Source organism: Magnolia sinica, chromosome 13, assembly GCF_029962835.1.
Source record: "Magnolia sinica isolate HGM2019 chromosome 13, MsV1, whole genome shotgun sequence".
Classification (NCBI taxonomy): Eukaryota; Viridiplantae; Streptophyta; class Magnoliopsida; order Magnoliales; family Magnoliaceae; genus Magnolia; species Magnolia sinica.
In genome coordinates this window covers 1,391,778-1,417,818 of record NC_080585.1, presented here as the reverse complement: position 1 = coordinate 1,417,818, position 26,041 = coordinate 1,391,778, and the positions used below count along the sequence as shown (strand labels likewise).

Genomic DNA, 26,041 nt, shown 5'->3' with positions numbered 1-26,041 from the left:
TTATATTATATTTAACAATGATTTTCAGAAATTTTAAAAGTTTTATAAATTTTTTTATTATATTTAACAATGATTTTTTTTTTTTCATTTTAAAACAAAATTACTTAACCGGATCAAAAATGGTGATCTCTTTCCTTTTTCTCTATGCTGCACTGCTTTCTTGCCCGATGCATCAACGGAAAGGGATTGCCTACTCCCCTGCCACCACCCAATGGGTAGTGTTCGGTGCTCTATGGCCCCATCATGATGAATGTGTTTCATCCATGCCGTCCATCTATTTTTATAGATCATTTTACAATATTACACAAAAAATGAGATATATCCAAATCTTATTTGGACCACATTACAGGAAACAGTGTTGAATGAACGTCGACCATTAAAAACTTTTTGTGGGCCATAAAAGTATTGGATGAAGATGATATTTGTTTTTTTTATACTCATCTACGTATTTATAACCTAATCAACAGAGTAGATTTCTGATAAAAAGTACAGTGGCCCCGGAAGGATTTAAATGATGGATATCCAATCACTATTGTTTTCCTGTGGTGTGGTCCACCTAAGATTTATATCCCTCTTATTTTCAAGATAATCCCTAAAATGATCTTTAAAAATGGATGAACGGAATGAATGAAACACATACATCATGGAGGGGCCCACAGAGCACCGACCACCGGCCACGGGTTGGTGTCAGGGTAGTAGCCAATCCGTTTCCTGCATCAACCTGCCACGTGTAGTAGTAGCTGTTGCTCTTCTTTTTTCATGTCCTGCGCGCACAACTAAATGCGTCAGGCCATCGGAAGCGGATTGCGTATTGAGTAATTTTTATATTTTTTCCACTCCGTCCATCCATTTTACAGGACAATTTTAGGTCTTAAGCCTAAAAGTGAAGTATATAAAAATCTAAAGTGGATCACACCACAAGAAACAGTGAGAGTTGATCTTCTACCGTTGAAAATTTCTTTGGGGCCACAAAAGTGTTTGATCAAGCCCGTTTTGTTCTTTCCCTTCATCCATCTCTGTGTGATCTCATAAACCGTTTGGATGAGAAATAAACATCATTAAGGGCTCTATAGAGGTTTCCACGGTGGAAATCATTATTCCAACTTTTTCGTATGATATAGTCGACTTGATCTCTAGGTATGCTTAGATTTTTGGCGTGGATAAACAACATACATTAATGATGGGCCCAATATAGTTTACTCAGTATGATAAGAGCGCACTTAAGTAACTTGGCACGCAATCCGATTTCCAGGCCATCCGCATGCCACGCCTGGCAGTGGATAAAATACCGGGGTAATTTTTTTTACTGTAGACACCACCTTTTTCCTACCTTATCAGCAGTGACGGACCACAAATATAGATAGCTAAAGTAGGCTTCTATTTGTACGGATATTCTATTTTGGAAAAAATTATCCTTTATTTTTCACCTGCTTCTTACCTGAACTTAGGGCCGAGGGTATCTTTGTCCATCTCTACCCTAAAAATCCTCCTCCGTTGCCGGTGAGAAAAATAATTACCCTATATGACAGCGTCTACAGTATAATTTTTTCTAAATGCCGGAACGCGGCTTCGGTGGATCACCGGATCAACCAAGGTCGGTGGATGCATGACTGTGGAGCCTACCTTGATGTATTTTCCTTTAATCCATGCTGTCTATAAATTTTTAAAGTTCATTTTAAGGTATGATTCAAAAAATAAAGCAGATAAAAATCTAATTTGGACCACGCCATAGGGAACAGTGGTGATTGAATACCCACCATTAAAAGCTTCTCTGGAGCCATAGGAATGTTTATTTGACATCCGACCAGTTTACAGGATCACAAAGACCTCGATGAAGGGACCACACACAATTATTAGCTTGATCCAAACTTTTATAGCCTGCAGGAGGTTTTAATTGTCAATTGCAATTGTATCAAGTGGCGCGGTCCACATGAGATTTAGATCTGATTCAATTTTGGGATCGTACCCTAAAGTGAGCTTTCAAAATTGATGGACGGAGTGGATGTAAGGCACGTACATCACGGTGGCCCGAGAGTCATTTATCTACCGAAGTCTCATCCTTATAAAGGGTTCCACGGACGCTACTGTATCACTGGCCCTTTTTCTATTCTCGTGAATGGTCACGGTATCATCGGCGAACAGCACACAAGGCATCAGGATGATTTGGGCTGAGCACCGTCCAATCGTTATCTGGATGCAGGATAACGCGAAATCATATTTATCTGAGCCATAAAAAAATGAAACTGATCAATGGTCCAACATCAGCAATTACCTGGATGAATCAGATGGTTACAAGATCATCCAATGGTGTAATTTTCGTGCTACAATTCATCTACAGTGGGCCCAACATTTGTACGGTCGTGATTAATGTATACGTATGCCGCCTGTATGGATGAGTAACTTGGCAGAAACACACCATAGTCCTATTAGGGAGGCAAACACATAATAACACCGGACCGTTCGTCAGTTGGACCCTACTGTAGATGGGCCATTCATCAACGGCGGAGATGATACAGTCGAGCGATGCTGCTAAATTACAAATGTTGGAATTATCTTTCAATCAGGTCTGTCCATCTAGTGGGATCCACTATATGGATCGAGATGGATTCAAGATACGCGTAAATCCGATGATCCTAGCCATGCAAAATAGCGGCCTTCAAATAAACGGTGCTAAGAAAAACGGTTAAGGGTTAATTTTAGGGGCCGTGAAGTAGAGATAAATGAAAGCTATAGTGCGTCCCACTAGATGGACAGTTCAGATTCATGGATAAATGGCCACGTGTAATACGTTGAGAGATGGCTCTTCCATAATCATGTTCTTCTGGCTCTATCTATCATCTCCACGCGAGAAGTACGCCACCGTTCGAGTCCGAAAGTGGACATGCAGAGGCATGAATGTCGGTTGATGCTATCTTACACACGGTGTGCAATCCGCATGCACGCGATCGACGACCACTGAATTGCGCCCAGGTGCTTGTTGTCACGCGTTCCTTCTCCTTCTCTGTTCTGCAACCGTTTGCTCTCGGTTCTCTCGCTGTCTGTTGAAAGCTCGTGCATTTTCTCGAACTGAGAAAGATATCATCGTTATCTTCGGATTTCCATCTCCTTATGTTGATTCTCGACTGAGTTTTCTGATGCAGAAGATCTTTTCTACTCTAGCTTTTGTGCATGAATTCCAGCAGGTTTTTCCTTTCTTTCTTTTTTTTTCCTTTTTTTTTCCCCTCCTTTTCTGTTAGTCTGTTGCTAGTTTTTTTAGATTTTTTTCTTGATTTTTCTCAGTGATATTTGATTTCAAAACCCATTTCGGTTTGATGAAAACCAAGTTCGCGTTTTGATTCTTTTACGTGGGGTACTTTGGTTTTGCATGGAGAGGTTGATTTGAATGCCTGGAGAGTATCATTGGATGTATTGCGTAGCGTCTGTTTCTTGCTTTAAATGCTGGAATATTCATTTCTAATAGCAGGAAGAACAAAAAAAAAAAAAACATTTGGTGTTTTGAGTTATTGAATGAGATCTTTGTTTTTGGTGTAGAATAAAAGGATAGAAGAGAGGAAGATGGTTTTAAGATTTTAAAGGGGATTTTGGTTTAGATGGTTATGTACTGTTCTTCTTCTGCAAGTTGGTGTTATTACTGCAGTAATCTGCAATGGAGAAAACCCATTTCGATTTTAGTGCATTTCTAGTCTTGAGATGAGGTTTTGCATGGGAATTAGTTGATGGAAATGTGTCTCTCTGTTATTCTGTTGCTAGCTTTCTATTATTATTACTACTACTTTTGCTCATTTAATTTTCTCAGTGATCATTGATTGCAAAACCCATTTCAATTTGATGAAAACAAAGTCCAGGTTTTGGTTCCTTTACGTTGGATACTTTGATTTTGCATCAAGAGGTTCATTTGAATGCCTAGAGGATGATTGGGAAATCTCGTTTGTATCGTGTAATGTCTGTTTCTTGCTTTGAATGCTGGAATCATCTCTAATACAAGCAAGAAGAAAGGAAAAGAAAAACCCATTTGGTGTTTTAAATTCTTGCATGAGATCGTGGAGCAGCATGCGGGCCTTTTTGGATTGGGTGGGATAGCATGAATTGGTGGATCTTCTGTTCACTGATCTCCTGCTTTGATACCACCTGATGCAGGGAGACCAAAAGCTTCAAAGCTCGTGGGCCACCCCACCCCAGTGTGGAGATAACTTGCATCAACATGGCTGGGCCGTACGGCTGGATGGCCGTGGTGGAGGGGTTTGTCTTCTCACCTGTTTATATTATGTTTGTATTATTGACTGTATTATATTTTTCCTCCGTTTATATTATGTTAATTTGTATTATTGATTGTATTATATTTTTCCTCTTTTACCACTTGGCCCATGTTGGGTGGCTATGTCTATATAGGGGTCTTTTTGTACATTGTTCTCTTCCTTGGTTGATGCATATCGTTGCTTTCTTTGAGGGTTTGTAATGATGCAAACCTTACCAATCTAGAGTTCTGTTATGTTTAGTGATTTCTCAACCGAGTCCAAAATCCAAGTCATTATTCGACCATTTTTCATCTCTCGATCGTTCATCTGCATGGGTTAGGACCTCAACTGAACCCCCCTCGTGGGCTGCATCCCACAAGGTCACCCTCGGTGAGGAGTCTCGAACATGAGATGTCCCACTCTGATACCACTTTGATGCAGGATAATTAACCACTTGCTCTAAAAGCTCGAACTGATAGAGCATGGCGAATTAATCCCTTTATCTCAAAGCCCAGGCCCCACATCGCATGGGTTAGGACCTCGCCGAATCCCTCTCGTGGGCCCCACTTCACGTGGGTACCAGCTCACACGAGCCACCCATCTCACATGGTTGGGGCCCGCTACACACGAGCCACCTGCCTCGCACGGGCCGCCCACCCCGAGTGTGCCCTTGCATCCCACGGGCAACCCCACTCAAGCCTCATGCGAAAATGCCCCTGCATTAGATACAATGATTGGTTTCGGAGAAAACCAAGAGAAATCACCACCCATAATAAAACTCCGTATTGGATAACATCAATGCAATTTAGATTGCTTCCAACCTTGTATTTCATGAGAGGACAAAGCACATAAAAGTTGACTGCCACTTTATCTGAGAGAAGTATTAATCGGGCATCATTTCTCTTCCTCATGTGGTGTCCTGGGATCAAATTGCGGATATTCTTACCAAAACGTTGCTTTCTGCATGACATTCTTTCCTTGTTGGCATACTGCTGCTAGTTGATGATCTGCATCAATTTGATGGGGGATGCTAGATATATATGATTGCCCATGCAACACATGCCACACGTGGCTGTGCCATATGGCTAAATGGCTATTGTAGAGGGGTTTGTCCTCACAGTTGTTTGTATTATTGTCTACATTATATTTTTCCTCTTTTTCCCTTGGCCCATGTTGGGTGGCAATGTCTATATAGGGGTATTCTTGTACATTATTCTCTTCCTTGGTTGATATATATTGTTGCTTTCTTTGATGGTTTGTAAGGATGCAAACCTCACCAATCTGGAGTTTTGTTATGTGTGGTGATTTCTCCTAGTTTTCTTCAAAATCTATTAGTCTCAACGTATGTTGCCTAAGCCAGTATCAGACTATTATCCCTTTTTTTTGGAGGTGGAGGAGGATTGGGACCCCAAACAGTTCAAGTTCGAGTTAATGTGGTTAGAGGTTGATGGTTTTTCTTTGTTGGTAAAGGCTTGGTGGGATTCCTTTGAGGTGCATGTTTATGTGGGATTTTCTTTATGTAGGAAATTGAAACTATTAAAAAAGAAGATTTCGGCTTAGAAAAAGGATGTGTTTCGGAAGAGGCAGGCTGAAACATACTTTATGTTAAACAACATACAAGTTTTGCACACAAAGGCTGAAGGGGATGATTTGTTAGAAGAAAACGATTTTAAGATCTAAGTTACCCTTGGATTATGTGGGTTGGCTTAGAGAGGAGGAGATTAAATGGAGGCAACGTTTGCGAGCCACGTGGATTAAGGAGGGTGATAAAAACACTAGCTTCTTTCATAATATTGCTACTGCCAGGGCTAGAAACAATAAGGCGAGTAGCATTGTGGTGGAAGGAATGGGGATTGAGGAAAAAATAGGGTGTGTGAAATAGTGGTTAACTTTTACAAAAATCTGTTGAAAACAGAGGATTATAAAAAACCTAAGTTGGATGACTTGAGCTTCGTGTGTCTTTCTTAAGAGGATTCGTGCTCTCTTGAGAGACCCTTCTCGGAGGAGGAAGTAAAAGCAGTTTTGTTCTCTCTTGAGAGAGATAAAGCTCCAAAGCTCCAGGGCTAGATGGCTTTCCTCTAGCATTTTTTCCAGAGTTTTGGTATATGTTAAAAGGAGATGTGATGAAGTTTATGCGGGATTTTTTTTTTTTTTGATAGGGGCCGTCTTTCTTCAGAAATGGAGGCATCTTTTATTACAATCATTCCAAAGATTTCAGGAGTAGAAAGGTTGGGAGACTTTAAACCTATTAGTCTGATTCGAAGACTGTATAAAATCCTTGCTAAAGCTATTGCGACCAGGTTTTGGGCGGTTCTTGGAAGTGTTATCTTGCAAAATCAAGGAGCATTTGTGGAGGGAAGACATATCTTGGATATTGCTCCCATAGCTCACTAGTACATTGATTCTAGGCACAAAAAAGGGCAAAAGGGGGTGGTTCGGAAGCTGGACACTGAAAAGGCCTATGACCACGTGGATTTTATTTATTTTTATTTTTTTGGATTATATGCTTGATAGAAGTGGCTACGAGGAAAAGTAGAGGGATTGGATGAGGGTATGTATCAGTCAGCTAGGTTCTCGGTCTTGGTGAATGGATTTCCTAAAGGTTTCTTCAAAAGTTCTAGGGGTATCAAACAGGGTGGTCCTCTCTCTCTGTTCTTGTTTGTGGTGATTGCGGAAGCGTTGGCTAGGATGTTGATTACAGCTCAAGAGGTGGGTCTTTTTTACAGTCTCAAGACAGTAAAATCGAGTCCTCCGATTTCCCATATCCGGTTTGCAGACAATGCTCTTTTTTTTTTTTTTGAAGCTGATGAGTCCAAGGTCGACAATTTGAGCATGATTATAAGGTGCTTCGAGGTGGTTATCAGGTAGGAGTTTAATATGGCTAAATGCGAGATGCTTGGCGTTCATATGGAAAAAGGAATTAGAATGCTTCGTAGGATATTTTGGTTGCAAGATGGGCTCATTCCTTTCAACCTATTTGGGGCTTCCCCTTTGTGTCGCAAAGCCAGCTAAACATTTATGCGATAGATTGGTGAAAAGAACTGTGAGGAAATTGGCAAGTTGGAAGGGGCAATATTTGTCTCCCAGTGGGCAGATTACTCTCATTAAAGTGGCATTGTCAAACTAGCCCTTTTATTTCATGTCACTTTTCAAGTGTTTGAAGTCGGTTTTAGCTCACTCGGGAAGGCTAAGACGCAATTTTCTTTAGAGGGATATGGTAGAGAAGAAAATTTTCCACCTCTTGGAGTGGGGTGAGGTTTGCAAATCTTTTGATGAGGGTGGTGCTGGCATTGGAGATTTGGAATTAATGAACGTGGCACTTTTGGGAAAATGGTGGCGGCACTTTGGTTTGGAGAAGGGGACTCTATCAAATCTTTTGATGAGGGTGGTGTTGGCATTAGAGATTTGGAATTGATGAACTTGGGGCTTTTGGGAAAATGGTGGTGGCAGTTTGGTTTGGAGAAGGGGACTATGGCGAGAGGTAATTGAAAGCAAATATGGGTGCCTTGAAGGGTTGGTGGACTAAGGGTTCCTCTCTTTACAGAGCATCAGCGGTTTGGAAAGGGATATCTAGGTTGAAAGCCAAATTCAAGGAAAGGATAGGCTCTGCTTAGGTAACAGGGAGAAGATTCGCTTATGGGAAGATGTTTGGAGAGCTGACTTATCCTCACACATCTGGTTTCTTCTGTTGGCCCGCCTTGTGCCGGATTGCAATATCATGGTTGCTAGATGCTATTTTGTTTGTGACGGATATGTCGTTTGGGTTCCACCGCCATGTTGGAATCTCTGAGATGATGAAGTGGCCAAATTTATCTCTTTTGGATTGGTTGCATCTTCTTTGCCCATGCAGCGATGATTGTGATAGGATGGTTTGGGTTGAAGACAAATCAGGCCAGTTCTTGGTCCCGTCTTTCTGCTCCATGCTTCAAAAGAAGGGAGCGAAGGTTGCTCAGCCAGGTCAGGTGTGGCATTATGGTGCTCTTCCAAAGATTGTGGCCTTTGGATGGCTAGTAGGAAGAAAATGAGTTTTGACTGTCCACAATCTTCAGAAGCGATCAATGATCATCCCTAATATACATCTCATGTGCATGTCTGCTGCTGAATCCATTGATCATTTCTTCATCCATTGCCCTTCCACATGTGGAGTATGGCCAGCTTTCTTTTGAAGGTTTAATTTAGTTTGCACCATGCCTCTCGAAGTCAGAGATCATTTTCAGGCTTTGTCATGGGCTTGCTCCTCACAAGGAAGTTAAAATTTTATGGAGACTGTGCTCATTGACTGGGTTGTGGATGATTAGGGGAGAGTGAAAGTAAGGTGCTTCTGAAATGAAAGCAGCTGAGAGGAGCAGGTCGCTAGTAGAGAGAACATTGTTTCTTGTCTATGAATGGGCTGCGAGTCTGGGATGCATTGTCAAGTTGTAATTTTTTGCGTCTTTTTGTTTGTTTTCTGCTTTCGTGTCGATTGTATTTAGCGCTACCACAGCGCTTCTTTTCCTTTTTAATGAAAGTTTTTGCCACCTTTCAAAAAACAATCTTTGTTTTTATGCGGAATAAAAATGAGAGAAGATGGTTTTAAGATTTTAAAGGGGATTTGATTTAGATGGTTATATGTTGTTCTGCTCCTGCAAATTGGTGTTATTACTTCAATAATTTGTATGGAGAAAACTCATTTCGATTTTAGCACAGTTCTAGTTTTGAGATAAGGTTTTGCATGGGAAGTAGTAGATAGAATGTATCTCTCTGTTATTCTGCTGCTAGCTTTTATAAAAATAAAAAATAAAAAATCCCAGTGATGTTTGATTACAAAACCCATTTCGATTTGATGAAAACCAAGTTTGGGTTTTGATTCTTTTACGTTGGATACTTTGATTTTGCATTTAGAGGTTCATTTGAATGCCTACAGGATGATTGGGAAGTCTCATTGTATCGTGTAATATCTGTTTCTTGCTTTGAATGCTGGAATCATCTCTGATAGAAGAAAGAAAGGAAGAGAAAAACCCATTTGGTGTTTCGAATTATTGCATGGGATCTTTGTTTTTGGCGTAGAATAAAAGGAGAGGAGAGGAAGATGGTTTTAAGATTTTAAAGGGGATTGTGATTTGGGTGGTTATGTGCTGTTCTGCTCCTGCAAATTGGTGTTAGTACCTCAGAAATCTGTAATGGAGAAGACCCATTTCGATTTTAGCCCATTTCTAGTTATTCTGTTGCTAGCTTTTTTTACTTTTATGTTTTTTCTCCATTTCTCAGTGATGTTTGACTGCAAAACCCACTTCAATTTGATGAAAACCAAGTTTGGGCTTTGGTTCTTTTATGTTGGATACTTTGATTTTGCATCCAGAGGTTGGTTTGAATGCCTAGGAGAAGATTGGGAAGTCTCATTGTATCGTGTAATGTCTGTTTCTTGCTTTGAATGCTGGAATCATCTCTAATAGTAGGAAGAAGAAAAGAAGAAAAAAACCCATTTGGTGTTTCAAATTCTTGCATGAGATCTCTGTTTTTTATGTGGAATAAAATGAGAGAAGAGAGGAAGATGGTTTTGAAATTTTAAAGGGCATTTTGATTTAGATGGTTGTATGGTGTTCTGCTCCTGCAAATTGGTGTTATTACTACAACAATCTATAATGGAGAAAACCCATTTTGATTTTAGTACAGTTCTAGTTTTGAGATGAGGTTTTGCATGAGAAAAAGTCGATAGGAATGTGTCTCTAAAGAAGAGAAGAGGAGGATTTTGAAAGGGAGCTATGGTATAGACAGTAATGTCTTATTCTGCTATGGCGCCATGGAGTTTTTGGGAAAATGCGTTTTGAATAATGAAACCCATTTCTTGTTTTCAGTGGAAAGAAGTTGATATGAATGTTTTCCCTATTTTTTCATTTGGCACTCTGAATCATCAACGCATGGAAGTTTTTTAGTTTTTTTTTTTTTTTTTGTAGGGATTACTTGCTAAAAAAAACTCCAACTTTCTTCCCATACATAGTGCCAAAAAAAAAAAAAAATTATATATATTAAAAAAGGATTTTGGAATACCTATTTCTAGTTAAAAAAATTTACATGAGATTTTACAAAGAAAAGAAATGATGGGTGTTCTTTATGTGAAGAAGAGAGGAATGAGGGGAGGAATATTCTAAAAGATTTTTAAGGGCGTGTTTGGCTCAGGCTGCAAGAAGAATAATGCTTGATTTCTACTATTACAAGTGTTTCTTAAAAATCATAAAAAAGTACCTATGAGGATATGGTAGAGTTCTGTCTTTTCAATGTGACAGAAAAGAGACTCATTTCGTGATTTTCAGAAATTCTACGGGGATTAGAAAATCCAAATTTCAATTTATCTTCCTCCACTCCTGAAATGGGCATGAGTCAAATGCAGCCTGAGGAAATTTTTTTTGTGGGACATGGGATATTTGAAATCCATGGAATCCCTTAGCTGGGAAATTTCATTTTATTCTTCCACAACCTTGAACTTCTTCTTGGTTTCATAGAATATTCCATTTTGATTTGATGAAAATCCATATCTAGTTTTGAACTTTTACATAAAATTTCAGATGAGGAGAAGCTAATGCACGTGCACTTATTCAGTGAATACAGCAGGAGGAAGATCGTGTGAACTTTCAGGAATTCCAGTATGGGGCTTCAGGATCTTTTCATTGCTGCGTCAGTTCCAGTTCTGAAAGTGCTTCTGGTGACTGCTGTTGGCTCTTTTCTTGCAACAGATCGTATAGATATTTTAGGGGAAGATGCAAGGAAGCATTTGAACAATGTGAGTTGTTTACAAGATCTTGTAGTTTATCTTTCTTTCAAGCTTATGATTTCTCGTCGTTCATGTCTGCAGTTATCATATTTTTGTGCTCATAGTTGTTAAACATAGAACTAGAGACCGACGTGGACAGAATAAAATCGCCGTGTGAATGTTAAGATGCCATTTTATTCTGTAATACTATTCAATTCAATTGAATTTATTCACCAAAAAATTATGAAAGTGATTTTTTAGATAGGCCCCTTATTCAAACCCACAATTGAAACTAGACATCTCTCTCTCTCTCTCTCTCTCTCTCTCTCTCTCTCTCTCTCTCTCCCTTCTTTTCTTTTTCTTTCTTTCTTTAATTTTTTTTTCAAGAAGGTGGATGTTACCACCGATTATTTATTGATCAGAGAGAAAAGGTACAAGTAAAGCAGAGGGGGAGCCACACCTCCGTGATTGTCAAGACGATAGTCTACCTGGTTACTTTAATGAAAAACTATGGGAATGCTGTGTTCCATTTCCACCATGAGAGCCTTAATTTTAGACCCAAGGCACCAAGCTGATGAGTCTGGCTTCATTACTGAATGAGATAGCATATTAACAATCATATCTGAATTGCTCTGAACAGCTACCTTGAGATGATGCTTTACAATAGCGAAGAACATCAAGCAAGGCTCTGGTTTCTACTTCCATATTCTTATTCCTTTATATGTTTGTATTTTTGTTTTTAATTGAAAATTCTCATCACACATTTCTCTAAGCTAACTTGAGCACTTTCTTTGTGAACAGGTGGTGTATTTTGTATTTAACCCAGCTCTTGTGTGTACCAACCTATCAAGAACGATCACATTTAAAAGTGTGGTTTCGTTGTGAGTTCCTTACTGTATTGGTTATAGTTTTGGGTCTATGTTATTATGACAAGAATTGTTGTGATTCTTACTTTTTCATGTGAAAGGCTGACAGATGAAATTGAGTGTATATTTAACTATTTGTATTTACATATTTTGCACCGAGTAGTGTAACGCCCTGAAAATCGGGGGTCGAGCATAGACTCAACTCCCGAGTTCCAACGCATCACTTATGCAACATAGAAAATGATGATTTAATGTTGTCCATATTAGTGCATTAAACATGAGTGGGATTAAGCTAAAACAGCATGTCATACTCCAAAGGCATTTAAATAACACAAGCAGAAGATTGTGATATGTATATAGATCGTATAAGTGAGTGTAAGTCTCCAGAGTATGAACGTTACTAAGTTAAGTAATTACAAGTGTATTTTCAAAATAAACAAAATAATGAAGTGTCATGTCATCCATCCATGCTCCTGTAGCCCCGTCTACTCAAATCCAGGCCTACATAAACCCGCCTGCCAGCTGCATATAGGAGAACGCCTCCTCATCATCCGCGAAGTCTGGCTCCACCTCGTAAGTCGAGTCATCCTCTGAAACTACAACAGAGTCTGGTGGGTGTTTAAAACACCGTCCCAGAACGTGGGAGTGAGTGATCAACTCAGTGGAGCTATAAGGCAAAGGTTAACATGTTATCAATTCAATTAAGCAGTAATGATAAAACAGTACAACATTCAAGTCCTAAATACTCTTGTTAATGCAAGAATGATATGCGATAATGATGCATGCCCTCGCCTACACTCCCTCAACGTCTTCATATCACTGCGCGCATGACAACCTCCCGAAAGTGCTCTTCCTCGCCAAAGCACATGCAGTGCGGTGCATGCTCATGTTAGCCAATACTTATTTAGATTGATTCATACAGCAGTGTTGGGAAGCCAAGGTACCTCCCTTGTATCATTTGCCCAAACAATGATCCATTTTAGGGTAGTCAGTCCTAGCTAGTCTCATACGATATTACGGTTCCAGGCCGCTACAAAGGTCCCGTCACCTCGATGCAAGCCTAGCTTATACTCTAGTTACTACGGAAAGGCTCGTCGCCTCAATGCATGCTCAAAGTATGCTCGAGGTCACTATGAGTGGCTCGTCACCTAGTCGTAGGCCAATAGCTCGAATACAATGTCCCATACTACCGTATTCGGCTTACGTGCTTAGGTTGTTCACTGGTCACTACGGGTGGGCTCGTCACCCCGGCGTAGGCCGACAGCTCGACCACGGTGTCCCATACTACCATGTTTGGCTCATGAGTCTTAGCGGATCGAGGTACCAGGGTTAACGGGGCTTCTCACTGGTAAGCTTGGTACCTTAGATTCAAGCAGTAGCATCCATACATGGTGAACATACATTGGGTCAATCGGGTTACTTGACGAGCTCGACTGGTACGAGTGCACATTGAGTTAATGGACATGAAGTGCGTAAGCACTCCGTGTGGCGTAACCACTGCCGACAACCAAAGTACGGCTCGGATTCATCGGCCACGTCTCGTGTGGCGAAGTAACCTCAGCCACCAAAACAAGACCGGTTACCAATTGCCTGGACTATATCATAGTCCCAACCACGCTCGATTCCAATACGTAATCATATGAGATAGTCAAAGCAGTAATGATCAAGTAATTCAAATCCTACAACCATTTGGGCATTGTATGAAATACAACATAAACATGAATTCACACATATGCATTCCATAAGTAAAACAGACAATATAATATAAGTTGCATGGAGGGAATCATACACATAGTTAAGGTAGTTGAGAATATTATCTCAACACCCCTATAAAGTACAATTTACCAACTACTTGCTCGTTCGGACATTTGTACAAACACTTAGGCTACCTATTCCAACATACATGATGTATGTTGATTTCAACATACAATAGGACAAATCCTTTCACCGAGGAGTTGTCTAATACACATCAATCATGTTCTTGCATTCAATACACATGGTAGGCGCAAATCATAAATCCATATTCATACAGTCATTTCAACAAACACTTAGACTACACACTATAACATACATGACGTATGTTGGCCATAACATGTATTAGGACAAGTCTTTTTGCCAAGGGGTTGTCGCACGTATAACAACCCTATATCCATGACAGATAATCATGTCAAGCACAAATTCAAATTCTATACGCATGCAATCGTTTCAACTTACACATGGGATACACCATATTTAACATAGTTCATATATATCTGTAAAGCGAAGGAAACATCGCATTTAGCATGTGAAATGGCATCCAAATCAGTTATAAATCATTAACCGACATTGAAAGCCTTGAAAACCATAACCTAAATATTTATAGTCCGCACCTTTCGCCGGTAAACAAGTATCGAACTCAGTTTGTATACCGAGTCTTTGTTTACGGCACAACGACAACCTACATTATGAAATAGGTTAGCTATTTCATCACTTACACTATTTGAAACCCTAAAACAAATTAGGGTTAGGCTTTTCTTACCTAAGAACGGCATCGGAATCGCTGGAATAATGATATAGAAGTGGCAGTTAGGTACGTGGTGCGGTGGGATTGAATTCCAAGAACGATCTCCCACTTTCTCTCTCACTTTCTCTCTCTTTCCTTCTCTTTTTCTCTCTCTCCTCTTCCTAGGGTTTAGAAATTCGTATGGGAGAGAGAGGTGGGTTTAAGACCCTTATATAGGCTCAGAAGTGATGGGAATGGCCCCAGGGCCAAGGTATACTTAGGTTACAGCCAAATAGTGTCTATTCTGATCCAACGGAGCACTTCTGGAGGCCCCTTTGCTGAATGCGGTCGGACTTAAGCTCCCTGACCATGGATGTAGGTCAGGCGAAGTTTTCAGTCCGATCAGGTTTGCAGATCGACAGTGGCGAACCAGTTTCAGTTCAACGGTCACCGGTGCTCGATCAGGGTCACAAGCACACTGACCTGTGTTGGAAATTTTTCTTGATCCGAGGGTGTAATTGGGTCAGATCCTGACGGTCAGATCCTTAGATTTGGCCTACAAGCGAACCGACTCAATTCACTTAAGTTTCAGTTCATTTCCTAAAAATATTCGCGTTTCTCACACCCTTCGCTCCGGGCTCAAGTTATGCGTTTCGGGGTATTATTAGGACTTGATTTCCGAGATGGTTGTCAAGTCCAACAAGGCGGTCATACCCGTATAGGTTCGGGGTAATCGGACTTTCGACGTGCGGTCCAGGTCCGATACGGAGTTTCAAGACGCTCCTGAGAGCAACTGGGTTTAGAGATTGATCCTAGATTTCAGGGTAATGTAGCGTTAATGATTCTACAAGTTTTGGGTCTTGCAGATCATATTTAAAGTGATTAGTGCTAATTTTCAGCTAATCTAGTTTAGCACTTAGTTAACTTTGTCTAATTTCTAAAGGATTCGGTCCTAAGTGATTTCTGCTTGAGGTGGTACTCGGGTCTTTGTATGGATTTTTCCGAGGTGTTACAAGTAGTTAGTTCTGCACAGCACTCCAAACTCACCTTATGCAATGTGTGTCCGATTAATACTCTGCCCTTTAAATGAATCCCCACAGCTAGATTGATGTCTTTCACCTGAGTGACATGAGCTGTATTTATCCTATATCCAAGCTGTATTTTATATTTGATCCTATATCAAAGTATGAAAATTTATGTCATGTGTGTGCATTTATAGCTCAGATATTTCCACATGTTTTTGTTCGGTGCACAATGCAGCTGTGGCCAACACCTAGCTGGGCCCAGCTATGGTTGCGGCACAACTTGGCTATGGCAAGGGTCATCTTCTTCCTGAATTTGAGTCCACCAATGATGCCTGCATTGATACGATTGTTGAGTGCATGATATGCACAGTAAGATAGATCAACAATTACAACAATGGGATTGAATTGGGGAGTCAAGACATGGAAACATGGTGGCCCAGTCAAATCAACCATGCAATCGGGAGGACGAGCATCTTCACTCCCCCAAGCTGACGATGTTGATGGTAAGCTGGTGAACATGGTCTTAATAATGCATGAGCACATTTTATCACCTCAAACATATTTCATTTATTAGATGTGCGTGAAGAGGAATTACTAGTCCTCAATGTTGGGAAGCGCGGAAGGTGAGCCCTCAAGATCTGACGGTCTACACGAAGTTTGGAATCCTCACAAGGCAGAAGAACGGTGCTCCAACGGCCCGCCTATCTACTACTGGAGCAGATGGAACTATTCACACCTCTGATCCTACGGTATATAGTGGCCCCGGATTGCGATCTATGGATCAGATCGTCCCAAGGACAAGCTAAGATGGACAGACTACCGTGCACACTATATCTCTCTGTATACTCTCGGTATTTCTTATGATTGTTGAAGGCGAGAGAGAGAACGCATCCCTTTTTATAGGAAAGGAGGGAGAGATCGGATGAGATAGGATGAAACCATATTATCTGGTCAAATCCCTATCTCTTATCATATTTCAAATTTAAAGTTGAATTTGAAATCTCAACCGAATGGAAAAGAAGGCCGGAGAAAGCCTAAACATGTGGGACCCACCCACTAGTGATTGCTTACCAGTGGGCCCCACTGGCCTACGTCCAACATCTCCCACTCAATCACATTGTGGGATAGGCACAAAAGATTTGTACATCTAACTTGCCTAATAACAATAAAAAAAACAAACATCACGATCAAAAGAATCAGAGGCGTGGGACCAGCTGGATCACCATAATCTTCTCACAGGTGCTTAAGTACTAAGTGACCACCTGACTAGTACTCAATAACCCAAGCTTTGCAATGCCTGTCCTAGTCCGCATGACCACACCGGATGGAGTTAACTCCCGACCTGGAGTACTCGGCCAACATACGCACTTATCCAACTTATCGAGTTATTATGAAAACTTGATTTTTCACAAACTTCGAATAAAACCAATTCAAAGCAATACTTATATATATATGTTTTTTAAGAAAAATACTGTTTGCAAAAGTCTAATAAAAATAACTCGATACTGCAGGCGGATAAATCTTTAAGTGCGTATTTATAGTTCAAGAAACTTGGTGTAGCTGTCACGAGATCTTCCCCACGTAGATGTGTAATTTGAAATTAATCAAGCTGCTTTCCTAGCGTAACTGAGTCTGGCCAATCAAGGACCTTTCGTCATAGTACACTAAAGTAGCAACACTCAATCTCATCCTCATATACACAAGAGGAGGGTAGCTAAGGACACAAAGAGTCACCTATGGGACTGGCTACTCGCACGTTGCAATGATTAGATCGAATCAAAGCAATCTGTAGGTAATAGGTCCCAGCACGTGGCTACAATCCACGTCGTAAAGTAGACAATACTAGGTGAATGTCGGGTCTACAATACGCAGGTCATTCTACATAAGGTACGACTCATCTCATAACCTCATAACCTGGCTTTAATTTCAGGCCATAACATTGATCGCATGTAACGGAATGGTGCGATTATGTTATTCGACTTTATCAGTCTAATCTTCAATCTTTATAAGATTGTAGGCGGATACGACTCACTTATATCCTCATCCTTTATTATTCACAATAAAGGGAAGTTCATACCTCAATGTATAAACATAGCCCCAAATGTACCTCTCTTATACATTCAAGGTTGGTCAACCCGTGCGAGTGGGTGACCGGCCTGCCGACAAAAAATAGAAATCCTACATGATTTCAAGGTAAATGCTGATGATCTTCATACCTAGTTATATTAGTGTTCAATACTGAATAAAAAGGAATATAATATTCATTAATGAAAGATCAAAGGTACTACAAAACAAGTACATCAGTCAAGCTTTCCTCAATCCCATCTTCCTGACGTGAACCTGAAATAGATCTCTAGGTATAGGTTTCGTCATGGGATCAGCCATCATCTCCTTAGTAGGAATGTAGCTGAGGGCGACCTTCTTATCTCTCACTTGATCACGGACGTAATGATACTTGATCTCAATGTGCTTAGATTTCTGGTGGTGTTTAGGGTCCTTTGCCAAGTCAATGGCAGAAGTATTGTCTATCTTCAGCGATATAGGCTGACGAACACTCGGTACAATACCCAGACTCAATAGAAATCTGCGAACCCATACACACGTCTAAATTGCAGCACAACATGCAATGTACTCGGCATCCATAGATGAAAGAGCTGTGGATGTCTGTTTCTTACTCGACCATGAGATAGCTCCTCCTCCGAGTAGGAATACATATCCTGAAGTAGATTTTTCCTCGTCTGCGTCATTACCCCAAGCAGCATCTGAATATCCTTTGAGCTCGAGGCTTGTGCCTTCATAACACAACATTAGGTCTTTTGTTCCTCTAAGATAGCGGAATATACGTTTGATGGCTTGCCAATGAGACTATCCCTGGTTACTCTGATAACGGCTGACTATGCCAACTGCATAGCTAATATCCGGTCTGGTGCAAAGAATAGCATACATTAAGCTCCCTACTGCACTTGCATAAGGTACTGAGGACATAGCCAATTTCTCGACTTCAGTCTGGGGACACGATTTCCTGTCTAGCTTGGTAGCTTTATCCATTGGGGTTTCAACAGCTTTTGAATTTTTCATCCTGAACCGCTTTAAGATCTTTTGTATATAGGTTGCTTGAGACAAGCCTAAAAATTTCTTAGGGCGATCCTTGATGATTTTTACCCCAAGAATAAAGTTGGCTTCACCGAGGTCTTTCATCTCAAAGTTCGAGAATAGCCAATCTTTAGTCAATATTAACAATTACATGTCATTACCAGCTAACAGGATATCGTCTACATATACAGATAGTATCAGAAAAGATCTTCCAGACCGTTTCATGTATACACAATGATCTTCTTCACTCATCGTGAATCCAAAAGTGGTGATGGCTAAGTGGAACCTCATGTACCACTGTCTTGAAGATTGCTTCAGCCCATAGATAGATTTTAACAACTTGCAGACTTTCTTTAGATGCTTTTTGTCTACATAACCCATGGGCTGTTGCATGTATATCTTTTCATCCAAGTCACCATTTAAGAATGTAGTCTTTACATCCATCTGATATAACTCTAAGTTTAAACTTGCGACAATAGACAAGATCATGCGGATTGAGGAGAACTTTGCAACAGGTGAAAAGGTCTCCTCGTAATCAATGCCTTCTTGTTGTGTAAAACCTTTAGCAACTTGTCGTGCTTTATACTTGTCCAGTATACCATCTGCCTTTCTTTTGATCTTAAGTACCCATTTATTACCTATCGCTTTGCGATTGAAAGGCAGATCAACAAGTTCCCAGACTTTATTCTTCTCCATGGAAGCGATCTCTTTGTCCATAGCAGTTACCCAATCGGCCGAGTTAGAAGATAATAATGTATCCTGATATGAATCAGGTTCATTATCATCAACTGCAACGCAAAAGAATGTTTGCCCCTTAATATCGAAGTATCTTCGGGGAATCAATTCTCTTTCACTTCGACGTAATTCAGGAGCTTTGCTGAGATGTCCTTCCACTGTCCTGGTGAACTATAGGAGCATCTTCATCTTGAGGAGCAGAACTCCCACTCTCCTGAGATACATCGGGTATTTCAAAAAGTTCTATTGGAACCTTTTGCTTCATTCGGCTTGGGTATCTATCTTTAATGAAGGTCACATCTCGGGATTCTATCTCAATCCATCGCCCATGGTCCTTATAATTAGAACATATCCCTTTGAATGCATAGGGTACCTAATGAACACGCATTCAATGGTTTTACTATCAAGTTTACCTCTATGTTGAGTAGGTAGCAAAACATATCCCAAAGATCCCCAAGGGCGTAGGTTGGCTAAAGAAGGAGTCCTCCCAGACCACATCTCATATGGAGTCTTAGGAATGGTTTTGGATAGGACTCTATTAAGGACGTAGACGGCTGTTAACAGTGCGCCTCCCCAAAATGTGGTAGAGAGATTGGTTTGTGCCATCATTGATCTAACCATGTCCAATAGTGTCCTATTCCTTCTCTCTACAACACCGTTTTGTTGTGGAGTGTAAGCCATCGTGTACTGCCGAACAATTCCAACGTTTTCACAGTATGATTTAAACGTTTCAGATGTATACTCGCCACCTCTATCAGATCGAAGGGTTTTAATCTTTTTCTCAAGCTGATTTTCTACCTCAGCTTTATATTTAAGAAAACAATCAAAAGCCTCAGATTTGTGTGAGATGAGATACACATATCCATAGCGCGAGTAATCGTTAATGAAAGTGACAAAGTATTGACATCCGTTTCTGGCATGTACATTAAAGGGTCCATAGATATCTGAATGGATTATCTCTAGTGTGCCCTTAGACCTAGCCGCTTTGGGAAATGGCTTCTTCGATGTCTTCCCGGACACACAATGTTCACAAAATGGCAAATCAACTTTAGATAAGGAGTCTAACAGACCAGAACATACTAGTCTTGTCATACGATCCTTTTCGATGTGACCTAACCTCGCGTGCCATTTTTGAGATTCAGATACTACATTTTTATTCGACACAGCAGATAAAGCAAGAGGGGCATTATCACAATCTAGGTCTAGAATAAATAAATCTGAAATTAAATTTCCCCATGCAAAGATGAGGTTATTCTGTCTCAAAGAAACTCTAGTCCCGGAAAATCGAATATCAAAACCATCAAATAATAACCTAGAAACAGAAATTAAATTCCGACGTATCCCCGGTGCAAAAAGAGTATCACGAAGGATTATTGTTTGCCCTATGCGCGTACGGAGATGGTGAACGCCAATCCCTAGTACGTCTTCAACAGCGTTATTGCCCATGTACAGCTTGTAACTCCCTTTGGCTACAGGCTGGAATTCCTTAAGTCCTCGATGACTCTATGTCACGTGCTTTGTTGCGCCTGAATCCAAAATCCACTCGTTAGATATAGTATCAACGGAAAGGATTTCAGAACAAACACCTACATAGAAAGTATCTTGTGACTGAGAAATTACCGTCTTTTTGTGGGCACACTGCTGAGCATAATGGCCGAAATTTTCACAGACAAAGCAGATTATTTTTATCTTTTTCTGCTTCTTCTTTCCATTCCCCTTCTTGAGATTTGGAGGAGGTGTTGTGGTCTTCTGTTCTTGATTATTCTTCTTCGCCTTCTTGCAAGCTTTGAACCGTTTATTGTTAGCTTTTCGCTTATAGGTCTCTGCTACAAAGGCCTTGGCCGAACCTGGCTGAATTACATTCATTTCAACCTTACGTACCAAGTGGCCACAAAAGTCTCTGAACGTAGTGATAGAATCAGTATGGTTCAGAATTCTTTTGATTTGGGCCCAAGATTTAGGCAAGGAATGGTGCATGGCTATAATCTTCTGATTTTAAGTCAATTTGCACCCAACATTCCTAAAGACACCTATCATTTGCTCCATCTTACGAATATGATCTTTGATGGGGCAGCCGACAGGCATCCTGTACTCCTGGAATTCCAATTCCATTGCCCTAACTCTCGCATCTAACTTCTGCGCATAGGCATCTATCAGTGCTTCCCAGATTCCCTTAGCGGTTTCATGCACTTCATACGTAGGTATGAGTTCTTCGTGCATAGTGCTAAGAAGGACATTACGGGCTGAACGATTTTGTTTTCGCCACTTATTATAGCGAGTCATCGCAACCCTATGTTCTTGTAAATTCCCGTTTTCAGCCAGGATGGGTTCCTCTTGAACTATATCGAGTGTGTGAGATATGTCGTCCTCGTCCAGAAGGCATCGCACTGCGCGGGACCAGTCTTCGTAGTTGTTGCCGTCGAAATGTTGTCCTTTTAGCTGTTTAGCGATTAACGCTTTGGTGGCCATCTCTACATTGCATGAGTATCACTACTTAGCTATGATCTAAGGTATTGATCACTAATCATCAGCATTTCTACGTGTTATATAAAATTTCAAAGTATAAAAGCAGTTAACACATCTTAATGAGATCTGAAAGTCCACATACCCGAATGGGCGGTGTAGAACAATCAAGTTCTCTAATTAAGATGAGATTTAATGCTTTTATAAGAGTAAATTTATATATAATGTACAACCTTCCATTACATGGTTGCATGCATCATTTGGTGGAGGAGAATAAACTCCCACTCAGGTTATGCACGACCTTTATTTGTGTATAGGGAGTATCTAAGTACTAAGTTTTTCTATATTTTTCAATAAAAAATAAGGGGGCTTAGATCTAAACACATCAAGCCGAATATTTTCATGCATATTAACATCATCATCAGAAAGGAAAAATTAAGTGCTTAGATTTAGAGAGAGTACAATCTTCACCTGTGATCATGACTATTAGTGATGGATCTGATCATTACCGATAATGATCATTGTTGATGATGGATCATTTCATCAACATTGATCATCATAGTTGATGATCGTTTCGATTACTAATAAGCTTTAGATCAACAGTGAAGAAGATATAATAAAAGAAACAACATTCTTGATATGTGTCCATCATCTCATAAGAAATATATATGATCAAATTTATTTATTTATTTTTATTTTTTAAAAAGGATATCACATTTAGGTTGCAACATATCTGAATGTGGGCCACACAATTGTTTTGTAGATTAAGCATGAATTCATCATATATGTGCACTCATTTTTCAATAGATCTACACATGTGGAATTGGCAAAACTAAAACATAGTTGCTGTACATGTACATCAGCCAATCACGTGCAACCAACCAACATGTGCAACCAACACGTGCACTGCAGCTTTACAGATGTACATTATACTATCATCCAACGCGTGAGATGTACATGAGCCAATCTGCTTCACACAGCAGGTAGGCATTTGAATTTGAGAGGCACTAGTAAGATATGTGATATATACGTGTACTTCAGTCGACATGAGAACACACGCGTACACTTGCACATTGACCAAGTGCTTATTTTTCTTCTCCAGCATAAATCCAAGCTCATTAGATGGATGGACGGTTCAGATTCAACACATATCTTGTGATGAGATCTGTGTTATATACGGATCAGATCCACATGTGCAGCTGATGTACATACCCACATGTGTTATAATACAATACGTCAACTATGCCCACATGTGCGGCTGATGTTTTGCACAAAACAACATGTGTATAGCCAACATGTGTACATACGTGTACAGTAGCTAACACGTGTACAGTAGCTAACTCATGTACTTGTGTGCCTCATTCAACTATAGATGATCACATAGAGGGTCGAATCTACTGTAACACGTTTCACGCATAGCGTAAAACATCTAATCTTGTGGGCCCCCACCATAACTTATATGTAAAATGGTTTGTGTGTTAGGGGCAACCATGCTGTACATCCTTATACCAAGCTTGCCATATGGATGGACGGTTTGGATACAACACATCTCGTGATCAGACCCACATGTACAACAGCTATTTGGCTGGTTTGATGTATATCAGCCAATCAGCTTCCCACGTGCACAACAACTATTATGTACACCACCCAATCAGCTTCTCTCATAGAGTAATACAGGAGCAATATATTTGTGGTGTACTACAATACGACATCTATATTGCTGGCAGTTTGTATGTAGCACATTAGTCAACGTGTGTACAAAATGTGGACATCAACACGTGTACAGAATGTGGACATCAGCCAACATGTGTACACATGTGGACATCAGCCAACGTGTACATGGGCATATTAGCCCACATGTGTGCACACGTGTACATCTGCACAACAGCTATAGAGTGTGACATCTCAATAGAGAGACGTCACTTTCAGTTGGCGGAACGCTCACCTGCGATCCAGGTTGTATCGTACTACATACGAACCCTTTATTTATTTATTTATTTATTTGAGAACTCATCACATCTGATGAGTCTTATAAATCTGAACGGTCCACATGAAGCAGAACCTCATGAAATCCCCTGGTACCAATTTTTACTTCGAACCAAAACTTTGGTGGGCCATTACAAATTCAAACATTTTCTTCTCTCGATTTGAATTTCTCTTTGCTATGGCCCACTAGAATCTTAGATCAGGGTGAAAATTCACCTCCTGAGGTTTCATGGGATTCCGCATCTTATTGACCATTCGGATTCGACACCAATGACACGTGTGTAAAGGTGTGCACATGCGTAGGTGCGTAGGTGAGCATGCCTTTAAGTGGTGTAGTTTAATACAACAACTATTAGTAGATGTATTTCTATTAAACAACTATTGGTGGATATGATGTACACGCATGGGGTACAATATATGGACCATTCCATAAACCAATAACATGGTGTACATTAAGGTGTATGGAATCATAAAGATCTACATGATCATCTTAGTCCATCATAATCGGGCTTACATGCACATGGTATACGTGTATACAAAAAACTAATCCACCGTACACATGCTGATTTGATACCATTCGTAAAACATGGATTCCAATCCAAAAAAAAGGATGGGTTACTTGCCTTTTTAGATGAATATAATCGGAGATCCGCCGTTAAATATGCTCTGATACCACTGTTGGGAAGCGCGGAAGGTGAGCCCTCAAGATCTGACGGTCTATACGAAGTTTGGAATCCCCACAAAGCAGAAGAACGGTGCTCCAACGGCCCGCCTATCTACTACTGGAGCAGATGGAACTATTCACACCTTTGATCCTACGGTATATAGTGGCCCCGGATTGCGATCTATGGATCAGATCGTCCCAAGGACAAGCTAAGATGGACAGACTACCGTGCACACTATATCTCTCTGTATACTCTCGGTATTTCGTATGATTGTTGAATGCGAGAGAGAGAATGCATCCCTTTTTATAGGAAAGGAGGGAGAGATCGGATGAGATAGGATGAAACCATATTATCCGGTCAAATCCCTATCTCTTATCATATTTTAAATTCAAAGTTGAATTTGAAATCTCAACCGAATGGAAAAGAAGGCCGGAGAAAGCCTAAACATGTGGGACCCACCCACTAGTGATTGCTCACCAGTGGGCCCCACTGGCCTACGTCCAACACTCAACCCAAGGATATGTATATATCTTCCACTACTTAGTATAAAATTGAGACCAATTGTTGGGGTTGATCCTAAACATTGATCTTATGTAATGGACCTTGCATCAAACATGTCCTTGATGGGACAACCCTTTGACTTGTGGCCCGCAAATAGACAGTCAAGACAATAAATTCACCTACGAAAAGGCCAAAAGATAAGACTGTTAGGATCTTCGAATATGGGAGACTTTTGATTCATGGTCCTTCCAATGTGGAGGCCATAGCTTGAGTGATCTGGTCACCGGACCATGGACCCACTTGTACCAACTGAAATCAATGGACGTGTATTCCTCATGTGCTAAGAGGTTAGCATAGGGTGATGATATTTCAATTTTGTTTTTCTGTCAACTTGTGTAATATGTGACATACCCAATTGATAGAAGACTATTTTATTTCTCCAGTGAGCTGATTTTGGTTAATTGTGCAGGTGGTTCATGCCATTAAACATCCTTCTTACAGTTGTTATTGGTTCAGCACTTGGGCGGGCCATCATCCAGATTACAAAAACACCTTCCCATTTGAGGGGCCTAATTTTAGGCTGTTGTGCTGCTGGTATATATCTTTATAATTCTGTATAGTTCTTGATGGCTTGCATTCGGTAACTGTAAATAGGACCATTTCTTGCTTCCAATGTTCAAAAAGATCTTTTATTTTTATTGTGAAAGTCTTTTAAGCATGCAACTGTTGAAGTTACTCCAGTTGACTTGGAAATGAGAAGTAAGCTGAGTCAGCTCTGGTTGGCCTCTCACCTGTGCAGAGTCCAATCTCTGATTTTCTAAAGATCACCAAGCCAATCACGAATTGGGTGTTTTCTATATAGAATCATTAGCCAGCCTTTTCTTTTACTGTTATGTATCTATCTCTGAAAAACCCATTTTCCAGTTGAGTTCAGTTTTTGAACATTGCTTAGAAACAAGCGACTTTGTCATTTTGCACCAAATGACTTAATGATATTATAAAGGCCAACCAAGTAGAGTGCCATTTTGTAGCTTTGTCTGTATCTTTCTGCTTCTTTCCTACTATTGTATTTCCTTGTTTGAAGCTCTGTGTTAAGAGAGTAATGCCTTAACAAAAAAATCGACTGCACTTGACTTTGCTCTCCTTAATAGCTTTGCCCATCCATCAATTTATCCGGTTACATTATTGATTCATATTATTCTGCGTTACTGCTCAGCGGTATGCTTAGCAGGCCATTACCCTACTTCACTTGCTTGCTCTTTG

At 40.3% G+C, this 26,041-nt stretch overlaps 1 protein-coding gene across 11 annotated transcripts in view; it reads left to right on the top strand.

Annotated features, from left to right (window-relative positions):
- Positions 1-2,844: 2,844 nt before the first annotated feature.
- Positions 2,845-26,041, top strand: part of LOC131222347 (protein PIN-LIKES 1-like) — a 32,332-nt gene continuing 9,135 nt past the window's right edge. For 4 of the 11 annotated variants that reach the window (XM_058217388.1, XM_058217384.1, XM_058217387.1 and 1 more), the window contains exons 1-4: positions 3,207-4,239; positions 10,812-10,992; positions 11,764-11,843; positions 25,248-25,372. In XM_058217388.1, the coding sequence (XP_058073371.1) occupies positions 10,858-10,992; positions 11,764-11,843; positions 25,248-25,372 (340 nt within the window). In that variant the 5' untranslated portion in view covers positions 3,207-4,239; positions 10,812-10,857. The other 7 variants (XM_058217380.1, XM_058217383.1, XM_058217381.1 and 4 more) reach the window with 7 other exon arrangements.